Raw genomic sequence first — 13,026 nt, 5'->3', positions numbered from 1 at the left:
ATATAAGTATGATAAGAAATAAGCTTTGAATACAAAATACAGTTGTGGCTCATATTCATTTAGCAAGTAAGGAAGACTAAAAGGGACATTTTTGGACAAACTAAATAACAACCTGACCTGGTGATGGCGCTCTATAGGCAAAATGGATCACAAAGGTGGTTTCAAATCATTCAGAAGGAACCATTAATACTTCTTTGAGAATTAATGAGAAAAGTCAGAGGATCATCAAAGTCACAACAGTTCATTCTCCAGGGATCATGAATGTTTGTACAAAATCTCATGCCAATCAATGCAGTATTTTTCTAGATATATTTCAGGCTGGATCAAGGTGTCTTGGGCTTGACTTTTCTTACATGAAAAGAATGAATATAGATTTTCATCTGTATGGAAATTAATTACTTTAATTCCTGTCCTTTGAGCTAAATGTTAGTTGGCTGAGATATATGTTGATACTATTTGAACTGAGAAGCAGATAATTTAATGCACATAGTAACCTGTAAGCTGGCAGCAGAGAGCAACACGATTGAGTACTATTTGTCTGTAACTAATGTCTGCATGGATGCTAGGAAAACTTTTCTGACATTCTAGATATACAGGCCTGGTGGCAGACAGTGCAAAGTGCTGATTTGTACCATAAACTTCATATAATAATGTAAACTATGTAAATTCTATGATTTGTACACTAGTTGTGTGGCATTTTTCCAGTTTTCAATTCCAGTGTTCTTGTTGATACTCACTCTTGCGTTGCCTTCAAAAAGGCAATAACCTAAACATATGTTGCCATTTAGTGCAGGACATACACTATATGGGGGTAAAACCCAGAACCCATTTCATAAAAACGTACATCTGCTGCGATAAACATCTTATAGCTATTTGTCTTTTAAGAAGTCTGGCACACAAGAGGTGATGAGTACAACGTAAGATGTATGGAGGCCCCTTTTAATATATGAATGAATATACAGAATTATTATTTGTTTATTTTGAATTTGTATTATTAGTAATTGTCTTTAAGAGTGTTTACACCATACACTATGGTAATGTTAAACATGATTTACATAATTGGTGAAATGTCCTCATGAAGCACACTCAATTGTTGTGATTTACTATGATGTTTTTATTTTTCATTACTTAAATAAAATAACAAGTACTACACAACAAAAACTAAATTAAACGTATAAATGTACTTTAAAATGTAAATTTTTCTGATGTTAATTTAACCTTTTCAATGTTTTATTCTGATGTAAAACTACTCCTGCTGAATATTGTTTTTATCATTATACTCATTCTGCACAAACTAGCAGTGTCCTTTGATTACAATAAGAAGCTATCTTAAAAAAAGCTTTCATATGTAATTAGTATAGGTTCATTGTAGTTACTATCCTATATTTCATGCAGAGGGATCTAAAGGCACCATAAAAGTTGTTTGAGTCTAAACCAGTTGTGAAACAGATGCGGCTACGTCATTGTCGGCGTGCCGGCCTCTTTCAAAGCATTGTTAGTAAAGTAGAGCGAGACCGGAAACAAACCCAGCAAACAGTCCATAGAACATCACCAGTTACAAGAAACCTGGAAGTCCCACCGCGGCTTTTATTTTGAAAGCTGTTGCCGGATCTCGTCTTCTTCGTTGTGTCCGGTTTGACTCGGAGCAGCCAGAAGAAGAAGCAAAAGTAAGGCAGGAGGACTGGAGCAAACCCCAGCAGCAGTCTCAGCCTCGTGCTTCATCCTGGGCACTTCTCCTCCTCCTGTCCGCTCTCGACAAAATTGTGACAATATTTTTTTTCTAATCTGTATTATTTAGCCACAAAAAAACACAAAAGGAAAGTGGAAGGGGGGGAGAAGGGGCCCGAGTCATGGAGCTTTATTGCTTGGAGTCGGACATAGTCGTGAGAGCCCCGCTTGACCCAAACATCCTCAATGATGACAGAGTGTTGCAAAGTTTATTAACTATTGAGGACAGGTTTTTACCGCAATGCTCGTATTTCCAGCGGGTCCAGAAGGATATTCAGCCCTATATGAGACGAATGGTTGCAGGTTGGATGCACGAGGTTTGTGGGCATTTTTTCTGCATTCACGAGCTAACTGCTATAGCAAATTTCTTATGATTGCATGCTGACATACATTTGTTAAGCTACTTTATGTGTATACAACACGTTTTTGTTTAGATCATGGAGAATTAGCAAGGATGTTATATGACAATTGAATGAGAATGACTCACCAAAGGCGTGGGAGAGACGGAAATTCCACCACGAAGAAAATTCTGCTTCAAAGAAATAGCTTAGCTAGATATTTACATTGGTTTACATCTGCAACATTCATGGGTTTTGTTAACTAGCTAGCTCATGTGATAGAGGGGACGTTATTCTTAATTTACATTATCGAAAAACGGACAATTCCTCTTTTACTTAATTATTATTAATTTTGTTAAACTGCTTAAGCTCGTTGGCTTTGGTTAAGCACCGTGCCTGCAACACTACTTTCATTTTTCAAGATGAAATCAGGTCATGTTTGCAAAATATTCTGGTTTTTAACTGTCGGGAAGTATTTGAACACAACTTCTGAAGATTGTGCACATGGTTTAAAACTCGTACATGATTTATTTTCATTTAAAATATTTTTTAAAGACGCCAAGCCCAACAAGGAAGAGGAGTTGAATAGCGACGTTTTGCTAAACGACTTCCTATGAAGTAATTAGTTTCTCTGCTCTTCCCTGACTTTGCTAAGTGTTTTTAAATGACTGATTTAACCTTTAACCTACAGACAACATTAACATGGAAAATCACATTCTTCAAGTAACCACCCCCATCTTCCACTGCTGCTTTGCTTTAAAGCTTACAAAAGTTTAGCCTACTTTTCTTTTTATTTATATTTTAATTTTGCATTAAAACTGTTTTCTGGTCCATTTCTCTTTCTCATTTTAGGTGTGCGAGGAGGAGAAGACCAATGAGTACGTCTTCCCCTTAGCTATTAATTATTTGGACAGATATTTAGCAGTGGTTCCCACAAGAAAGAGTTATTTACAGCTTTTGGGAGCTGTGTGCATATTCCTGTCCTCCAAATTAAAGGACTGCAGGCCGCTATCTGCAGAAAAACTTTGCGTGTACACGGACAACTCCATCTCACCACGAGAACTGCTGGTAAGTCTAGTAGGATATTTCAGAACCCCTCGTGTTCACAAGAACATAAAAATGCAAAGTCATATTTTGGGAGATTTTCTTATGCTAATAGCTGTATTAGTTTCACAGGAAGTATCCAATGTTCCTTATAAGTGGAGCTGTGCACAACACAGCCACATCCTTTCTTTGGATCCATGTGGACTGAAGAGGTGTGTGTTGCCATCTAGTGCCAGTTATGCAGTACAGACCTAGGATATCTAGTGCATAGCCCTCTTCTGCACTTCAGTTAGATATATGAAGTTGTTTTCCCCCTGGAAAAGAAGCAACAATTCTATTCACTCTAACCTTCACACATTCACTTGAGTATTAAGAGAAGCATATTTCTTTATGGCATTTTCAAGAATAGGTCTACATTTAAGTACTCCCTAATTTGCAGCTTATTCAAGTTGAAAAATGTAATTTGTGTTATTCTTATATTATATTTTCCATTGTCAAAAGACAAAAATATCAGGACCACAAAACAATCCATCTGCAAGGTCTCCTTCCAAACGTTTTCCTAAAGCTTTCCACTGAATCGCACACTCATCATCAGTAGATCAATTATGCCCATTGGCAATGAGCATGCATAGTAGATGTTAACACTTTCCATGATTCAGAGATATCTATTAACATTTCAGGGAAAAGATGAAGAAAATGCAGAACAGACTATGGTTATTCAAGTAAATTTTCAAGCAAGAATGACAAACATTGTATATCTTTGGGGGTTTTGATTTTGAAAATAATTATTTAAGGCAAAACAACATACAATTATAGTTCACTATTATATATGACTTGGAGTATAATAAACAAAATATCGTAACTTAAGAAAAGAATCATTCGTTGCACCCCTTCAGGGAAGCAGCAAATCTCCATTTGAGATTCTGGGACCTGGTAATGTTTGGTATTTACAATCTGTTTCTTATTTTAGCCAAACAGCTCCACATGCTCTATACATCATCCTGTGTCGCCTGCAGCAATTGAGGGAAATGACACTCATCCCATTTGATCCTCCATATTGTCCCAAGACTGCAGATTCCTGGATATCCTGTCAGGATGCACAGAGAAGGGCGTAAGAGCCGGTCAAAGATGTTGCAGGTCCTCTTTGTAATGAATACTGAGGCTACAGCTGCAACAGAGTAGTTAAAGGGGTTGAATGTGGGGGGGATAGCAGCGACAGCAAACCTCCGCCTGCTAATCTCAATCTACACAGGGGATAAAATAGGTTAAATGCAGGCCTGTGTTCTGTAGTTTATGTACAGGAAACCCACTTAAATGATGTTTCAGATGATGGATAAGCGTTCTGTGAAGGGCTGGTGGGGTGGGGACTGTCCCTGTAGGCATTGGGGTTTCAGTGTTTACTACGTTTGCATAAATTGCTACATTAACTGTAATTATCCTTTTGTTTAACCTCATCTTTCTTTAAATATGTAGTGTTGAAGTCTTGGGAGACCAGGAGGAAATATGTCTTGAATGATTCAGTCTGATGAGAAATGTCTAAATTAAATCCACTTTAGATGTAAAAGGATGTGTGAAAATGTGAACAGCAGAATGTGTACACTGCAGTTCACAATGCTGAGGAAGATTTGTGAATGTGTCTCCAAATCTCTCATCTTTCCTTATGGAGATCTCACCTGTAAATTAGCATATCTAGCATATTGAAACCTCGGGGGAAGTCATTTTATTGTTTCTGATAATAACATTGATGGCTCATTATGTGTCTGAAATTATGTAATAAACTTATCTTAGTTTCAATTTTCCAGGCCTGCATGAGTATGAGTAGATGTAAATGTTGTGGCATATCCAAGCATAGTTTAAATCTTAAAACGTAACATGCATGCACACAATTACACCATTTTAAAGATGTGTTTCCTATAGATTGCCTCATCACACAGGAAATGAAATCATGAAAGCCCTACACCTCTCTCGTTGGTGCAAAAGCTCACTGTATGAATAGCTGGCTCTTTGCTGCTGCTTGTGCAAACTCACTGGGGCTGTTTGAGGCTTGTGACAGGAAGGAAGGGGCTAGATGTCTCATTGGCACGGCAAAGCTTGTCACATGCCGGCGTTATGAACACAAAGGATGTGAGGAATGAGAAAGGCACGCAGATAATAAGATACAGCGAGGAGAGATAAAGTGAAAAAATGTTACTCGCCTTACAGAGCCATTTCCTCTGGGAATAGGGATGGACTGTGATCTTCTTCACGGTCAATGGAGGCATGGCAGCACGCCATTTAACCCTCTGACCGAGGAGATCCTGAAGACTGAATCTGACCTTACTTACACCTCCTTTCTCATCTTCTCTCTCTTTTAGGACTGGGAGCTGGTCGTACTGGGCAAGTTGAAGTGGAACATTGCCTCAGTCATCCCCAATGATTTTATAGAGCACATCATACGCAGGCTGCCCCTTCCCAAAGAAAAGCTGGCGATAATCCGCAAACACTCAGAGACATTCATTGCCCTGTGTGCCACAGGTAAAGATACCTTAATTTCATATTGCTTTTATCCAAAGCAACTTTCAATAAGTGACACTGCGGCAAATCATCTCTTGAACCTTTTCTGATTTGTTCCCTCACACGTTGACTTTTCTGCCTTGTGATTCCCATGTCCACCAGAATATTCCCACACACACAAACATTCTCCCATCGTGAGTCATCTGTGACCTCTTTCTTCTTTCCGCATACTCTGCTGGCTGCTTTATCCACTTTCTAGTCCCAGCCTGTAGTAGGGCTTTTTCTTCACAGTTGCTGAAAGCTGCCTAAAGTGGTTATTACAACATTTATCTTTTAAGTGTCTGGGAAAAATCCTATCTGTGCTCTGTTTAGATAAACCACTGTTAATGACAGCAATTTTAATCGTACTGTACATTCTACTGGATGCCCCAGGTGCTGCCTGTGTTGTTTGTTGACGGGGAAGCTTCCAGGTTTAAAAAGTCAGGGCAGTGATCCTCCTTCCTCCTCCCATTCCGGCCTCATGTCCAAAATAAACCCTGGAGAAACACAAACTCAGATGTTCCCTTAGGCCTCTCTCTAGGTGAATTTTCCTAGCATGCCTCTGCCTATACTAGGAATCCCTCTAATATTTTCATATCCTGGACATAAATACTACTGCAGGATCCCCTAATACACATAATATACAGAGTGCGCGGTCACAAGGCTGCCTTTCATTGGCTACCTCCTTTCAGTTAATTCAATGAAGGAAATAAAACCAAGGAGGTCACTTGGAAGAAGAATGCAGAGAAATTCCTCACAAATGAAGGTGTGGTCAGATTTGACCTCTTGTTTACTAGAATTTGGTTATTGGAACCATAGGCTCCTTCAATGAGCCCTGTTTAGCACAGTTTTAGTGTCACACCTTTTTTTTCCTTTTTTTATATATTTGGGTGTGTTTCAGTGGTGGCTTTTGCTTTTCATAAGCAGCTGGTTATATCCAAGCACAAAGCAGCCGCAGTGGAAAAAAAGAGGCCTGCTGTGGTTGTGCAGTAATGTAAATGTTTGGAGTTTTATATGGAGTTGAGATGTTATTCTTATGATGGAGGAGCTCCTCCTATGGACAGCTGGAGGAGGAGATGGGCGTAGTGAAGCAGGCTGCTCTCCGGGGTTTAATCCAAGCTTTAAGGACACCACCATTGGTTGGGACTGGGCTAGGACTATGTGCTGGGTTTGACATATACAGCGCTTAACACTTGTGTGTGCCAAGTCTCAGCCTTCTTTAACTTAAGTCATCTCCACGCGCTGAGACCGGAAGAAGCTTTTGTATTGTAATGGTGGAAAAACCCTCCAGGGGCGAAAACATCCCAAACTGCACGAGTTGTGAGAAACTCCTCAATATAAGGGCTGTGTTATTTCTGAAGAAGCATACTAGAAGATTCATACTGGGGTTCATTCAAAGCAGTTTGTAACACTTACATGCATGAAATATGATGTATACTCGCCCCTTCTTTAAGCTCAGATGTTCTCAGTTCTTCACAAAAGGTTATTCTTTGCAAACATTTTAAAAGGAAACTCTTAGCTAGCAACTTTTAAACTCCTGCTGGTCTGATAAAATGCTTTAAAGTTTCCAGATGAAATGAAAACAACTGTTGGGGCGAGATAGAAAACCTTCGAAAGCAGCTTCAGATCAGTTTTTTCGCAGGGTTGTACTCTCCCTGGCTGCCTCTTCTTGCTCCTCCTCGATCCAGGCCTGTTGTCGTTTAAGCCTTCAGACTCGGATATGTACCAGAGGGCGTCGTTCCTGTAACTCATTGCACTTTGAGTAGGAGGATTCCAGCTCTGCTTTTCCAATCAGTTCCATTCTGATGAAGGACACCACACAGGTTACATTGTGCATCTATGTCTGATGAAATTCAGACTGTGGGAAAGTCAGCTTCAGCTGTGCAACATGCGTTTAGAGGATGATTCAGATCTTTGCACCTCTTTGACATCTCTCATACTTCCTCTGGGCTGATTACGTGTTCTTGTCATAGCAACAAACATGATATTCGTACGTCATTGTGGCCTGAAGCTTATGTCTGACTAATTAAATTAATACTCCTTCCTCTCCAGATGACCGCCTTGCCATGAACCCTCCTTCCATGATTGCCACCGGCAGCATGGGAGCTGCTGTCTGCGGCCTGCAACTGGCCCAAAGCGACCCGAGGCTGAGTCGAGACAACCTGACAGACCTGCTGGCCAAGATCACCAACACAGAGGTGGTGAGTACACCAGCGAGGACATGTATACTTTCCAGAAGTTTTCATTGCTCCACAACAATGCATTGTTAGTAATAATCATTGCAACATCTCACGACAGCAGCATAAAGGCCCTTTAGTAAACTACAGTGATGCTTTTTGTAGTGGCACATTGAAGCTATTTACTTTTCATGGAGAGAGAGCGCATTGGGTTCTTGGCTGTGGAGCCAGACTGCTGCTATAAAGAGCAGCGGCAGTGGGAATGTCTTCTTAAAACTCAGAGCCCACATTCTTGTGGTAAGACACATGCAATTTCTCTGCAAGGCTCCCACTTCAGCTGCATGTTTGCCCCTCCTGGTGGAGGAATATGTTCATAATGAAGTCAAGGAGTGTGTTCCTGAGCAAAGGCCTGATGAATCTGTCAGCATACACGCAGAACAACACTAATAAATGTTTGAAAAGTCATTGACTTATGCATTCAATTATTGATTCACTTGGAATGAAATTGAGCTTTAAAACTAATCGTCAATGTGCAAGTGAGCATTATAGAAACTTAATGGAGTTGAAAGGCCTCCATAGACTTCAATGTCAAATATAAGTCAGTGTAATTTATAGACTGTACTTGCATTTATAACAACCTTGTACACCTGATCAGTGTAAAATATTAATAATAAGGATAGGCAGGTGCTGTATGAATGAAACTCTGGGAGCAAATGGGATTATATTACTTCATAACAATTAGCTTTTGAGCTTCTGAGATGAAGATGTATAATGACCATATCAGGTTGTTTGTGATGCCGTCAATATGTTGTATATTAAAGTCATATAAAGTACTGTAAATACTGTCATATCCACAGCAACTGATTTCTATAGGGATTGAATATAAAGACTAATAACTTATAAATTACAATTGGTGGGAAAAGAAACTGCAGACATAAACAAAGTATTTTGACATATCAAACGATCTTTAAAAAACCTACTGTACTAACATCCAAGTTAGTGCTTTCATTGCCACAGTGAGTCATTGTTACACCAGCGAACCAGATCAGAAGCCTAGAAATCCAAACAGACCGCAGCCAATGGACCACGGGAACAACACGGTGTGCCTGTCGGCTTGTGGTTACGTTGCCACGGCGACGAGGGCCCCGCAAACCTAGCCGTCACAACAGGCGCTTTGAATGCAGACCATCGGGTTCCAATTATTCGTACATTTCAAAGGAATGCGGGCCTCTTTGCGAGCCTCAGTTCAGTCTTTAAAGAGTCCTGCAGCCGACTCAGGGAGCAGACCTCCCACATGCTCCTTCCTCTCAGACCTGCGGAGGGGCGCAGACACAGAGGATCCCCTTTCACTGCAGAAGTTGTCCAAAAACATCCGGCCCCACTGTCCTATATTCTGTTTTACACCAAATGTCAGAGGTTCAGGGTGCAGTAGGTCAAAGCCATTTCCTGTAGACCTCCACATGGGACTGACCATGCTTTAAACCCAAAGGGGGGGGTGAGGGGGGCAACCAGATCTGCTTGTCTGTTTCCGGACAGACCATAGAGGTAGTGCCCCCTTCACATTCCCCCTGTATTGGTACCTCAGGCATGCATGTCTCCTGTCAGAGAGGACTTGCTGCAGTGTGTTGGTGTTGCAGGGTGCTGGTACCAATTGTTCTGGTCCTGATGCAGACAGGACCACCTACCTCTACACACATAATTCCCTGCTGGTATGTCCTGCATGTGACCAAAGCTGTTGTACAACTCACACGTCAAATCACCATCACCAGCCTTTTGCACGCCAGTTTCTGCAGACAGGTGTACAGATTAAATCCCCTTCAATGGGTGAATACAGGGAGCATGTTTTATTAAGTAACGTAACTTTATTAATCATGTAGACAGAAACTGGGAGTTAAAAGCGATTATTTGGGCTTTCACACAATATCTAACTTGTACCATAACTTTTGTCTTCAAAGGCATTTTTTAAACTTCAGCTTATTACAAAGGCATATGTAGACTAGACACTCAACATGGTTTTTAATAAACAAGTTTACTTACAACTTACAAACTCTTCGTTTTGCATTCCAGTCTGAATTGCAAACATGAGGTATAAGAAATAAGAATAAAAACGTGATTATAATTCGGTTACAAGTTTGATCTCTTGTTTTTAGGGAGGTAGTAAAAATACAAAATGTGAATAGGCACCTGCGTTTTTTAATATTTTGGTTCCCGGTAGCTTTATACCCTTGTAGCTCAGCTTGTTTAACATCAGGGATATCATTTATGTGGGGTAAGAAAGGTCAAAATGAATGCACAAAGTCAACCAAAAGGTGCCTGGACCCTGAACAGTAGTAAAGGTGTAATTTTAAAGTGTGTGTCTGTGTAACAACGTCCTACCGTTTTTGTTCTAGGACTGTTTGAGGGCGTGCCAGGAGCAAATAGAGCGCGTGCTGACCACCAGCCTGCAGCAGGGCCAGCAGTACCGGCAGGAGAGCGGCATCAGAGCAGGCCACAAGGCCAGGGAGCAGCAAGACCAGTCCAGCACCCCCACAGATGTTCGCGACGTCAATTTATGAACTCCACCTGACAAACGCACACGCACTCACACCACTCATGCCTGTGTACCGGTGAACTGACAGGAGCGAGGGACGCATGATCTGCCAGTATCTACGTCAAAGCGCCACATGAGCGATGGTGTGATGATCAATGAACTTATAGAAATTATTAAATTCCTAGTTTTTCTCCTTTTTCTGCCCCAGTTGTACCTGGTGTGCTTTTCACCTTTTGTCAGGCCATATATAACCAAACAAGCTATTTAAGAAAAAAAAAAAAATGAAAATCTTGAAAACTTGATAGTGCCTTAGGTTTCCCAGAATGGAAACCTGAATATATTTTCATACTTGAAAAAAAAAAAACAGCATAATTATATGCAATATACTTATTTTTTTGATACAACCTAGTAAAAATAAATGATAAATATTGCATATCTACCTAGAATTTAGTTATGTTAGTCTTTTATCATCTTATAGTGAGCAGTTTCAGTTATGATGGGTTTTCTTCCCCTGTGCAGGGAAACTCCCATAGTCTTGTTTTAAATGCTGATAATACTGTACATGGCATTTAGACTGCAGATATCCAATCAGAGGAGCTCTCTCTATCTATCATACTGTGCACCTGTAGCACTGCTTTCTATTTATGCTGAATAGCTAGCCGGGAGTGGGCTGGGCCTGCTCACAGAGGAAGGACACGAGGGGCTTTGAGTCTGGAGCAGTGGCTACTGTTAAAGGTTAAAACAGAGGTCAGTTATTAAGGATTTCACTGGCTAATCCCCAGACCAGTACAGTAGGTTATTATATGTATGTTAATTCAGCGAGGCTACATTGTTATTCTTAGTCTAGCTCCTACACGTTGGAGAGTTTACTAGATGGTTTGTGGGGGATTTTAACCTTAGCTAGGTCGTACTGATTTTACTCGAGGAAAGTTAGATTTAGAAAGTTTTATAGAGAAGGAAATGGATGCAGGTTGAAGGAAGTTTTTTTAGAAAAGTAACGCATGTGGAAGGAAAGAGGATGCTAGAAGTCTAGATTGATGAATAATGGCGACTCGGCGAGAAGAACTTAAGCTATGTCAGGTTTCTGCAGTTGAACGAGTGACACACAGTATGTGGAAAAACCCTGGTGATGTCTGGTTTGGGGGGGGAGAAATAAGTCTTGCTCCAGATTCTCCTTTTAGAAATTTCACCATTAACGTATTTTGAGAGTGGGCGACTTGGAAAAATATTGATGCACTTTTAAAGACACACTCCTTGGGTATGGTAGGGGGAGGGTGGTTGAGGAGAGTTCAATTAGTTGTTAGGGTTTTTTTTTTTTTCCTTTTAAGTTATTTTTTTTTTTTTTTCTGGGCTGGATTCCCATGGGGTAACGCACATTGTCTTGAAAGCTACTCCCCCGACAGGTGAGTAGACATTGGATAATCTGTGTAATAGTTTATATTATAATTAGTATAAACTAAAAAAAGCCAAGTCACTTGTAGACTTCTTTTTTTTTTATTATTTGCATTTATTTAACCTTACTTGAATTTATGTTAATTCATAGCCAAACCTTCCAATAGTTCTTACAAAGATTTACACGCATTGTTTCCTAAATATTCTTTCTTTTTCTCTTTTTATGTAAACCTCTCTCTGAACTGAAGTTGTACAGTGACATGGGAAGGTAGGGGTTTAAATGGTGTTAGGGTTTTGTCGATATTTAACCAATTTCCCCATGAGCACAAATGCTAAAAACTCCCCCTTACATTTTAGAAAAGGAGGTTGTTTCTGAATTCTATTCATGCATGTTCTGTTGTGCAACAAGCCAAATGTTTTTTTCCAAAAAAAGCAGCTTTAAACTGAAAAATGTTTTCTAAAGGACTTGTGTATCATTTGAAAGAGATAATTCCAAAGTGAGAAAACTATATTATACACATCATTCTCTTGCTGCTATGAAGCTTTTCTTTTGTAGTCTTACACAAAGATGCCTTATTGTGATTCACTTGTGTGCTGCTATATTTTAAGTGTATATGTAACAAGTCTTCTTTGCTTTTCTGTTGTATGTGTACTGGAGGAAACGTAACACAGTTTGGTGCGGGACTGGAAGTACTTGTTTTTGCCGATCTTTTTTGATTAGCATGTTTTATCCTTTTTTGTTTTCATTTGTATCTTTATACTCTACCATATTCTTGCTGCTTCTTTGTTATGTTTGTGTACCTCAGGTTAATTTGGACAGATAGAGCGAGAGACCATCTCGCATTACCTCATCAAACTTTACAACTCAAACGTTGTTTTCACTCTGAATTTGTTGACGGGTTTAAGTTGATAAGAACAGTGCATCTTCTCTTTCAATAATAAAAAAAAATGTCTGACCCTAGATTCCACTGAACAGTTATAAAGGCCTGTACTTTAAAATAGGTTGTTTCATGTAAGTACAAAATATATATACTGTAATTTATACATGTATTTGAAAGAAAAAAAGTATTGTTTATTCTTGAGGTACCCATTCAGTCTCTGTTAAAACCACAAGAATGTTTTATCATTGTGTGGTTGTTTTTCCAAACTCCTCCCCCACTGTCCCCATGTTCAACCACACAGTGTACCTCAACAATTTCTCATCAATAAATTGGCTAAAATCATGTGACTGGCTTATTTGTTTTCCTCATCTGCAATAATAATAATAATAATAATAATAATAATA

The 13,026-nt window shown here is 39.7% G+C and overlaps 1 protein-coding gene across 1 annotated transcript; it reads left to right on the top strand.

Annotated features, from left to right (window-relative positions):
• The first annotated feature begins 1,640 nt into the window (after window positions 1-1,640).
• Window positions 1,641-12,964, top strand: LOC134879343 (G1/S-specific cyclin-D2-like). Its single transcript, XM_063905801.1, has 5 exons — window positions 1,641-2,045; window positions 2,919-3,134; window positions 5,465-5,624; window positions 7,695-7,843; window positions 10,210-12,964. Exons 1-5 carry the CDS (start codon window positions 1,851-1,853, stop codon window positions 10,372-10,374), a joined length of 885 nt encoding a protein of 294 aa, XP_063761871.1. The 5' UTR covers window positions 1,641-1,850; the 3' UTR covers window positions 10,375-12,964.
• The last annotated feature ends 62 nt before the right edge of the window (window positions 12,965-13,026 follow it).

The sequence above is a fragment of the Eleginops maclovinus genome, chromosome 17 (assembly GCF_036324505.1).
Source record: "Eleginops maclovinus isolate JMC-PN-2008 ecotype Puerto Natales chromosome 17, JC_Emac_rtc_rv5, whole genome shotgun sequence".
Taxonomy (NCBI): Eukaryota; Metazoa; Chordata; class Actinopteri; order Perciformes; family Eleginopidae; genus Eleginops; species Eleginops maclovinus.
Note: the sequence above shows the minus strand (reverse complement) of the source record. Positions and strands in the feature narration are given on the sequence as shown.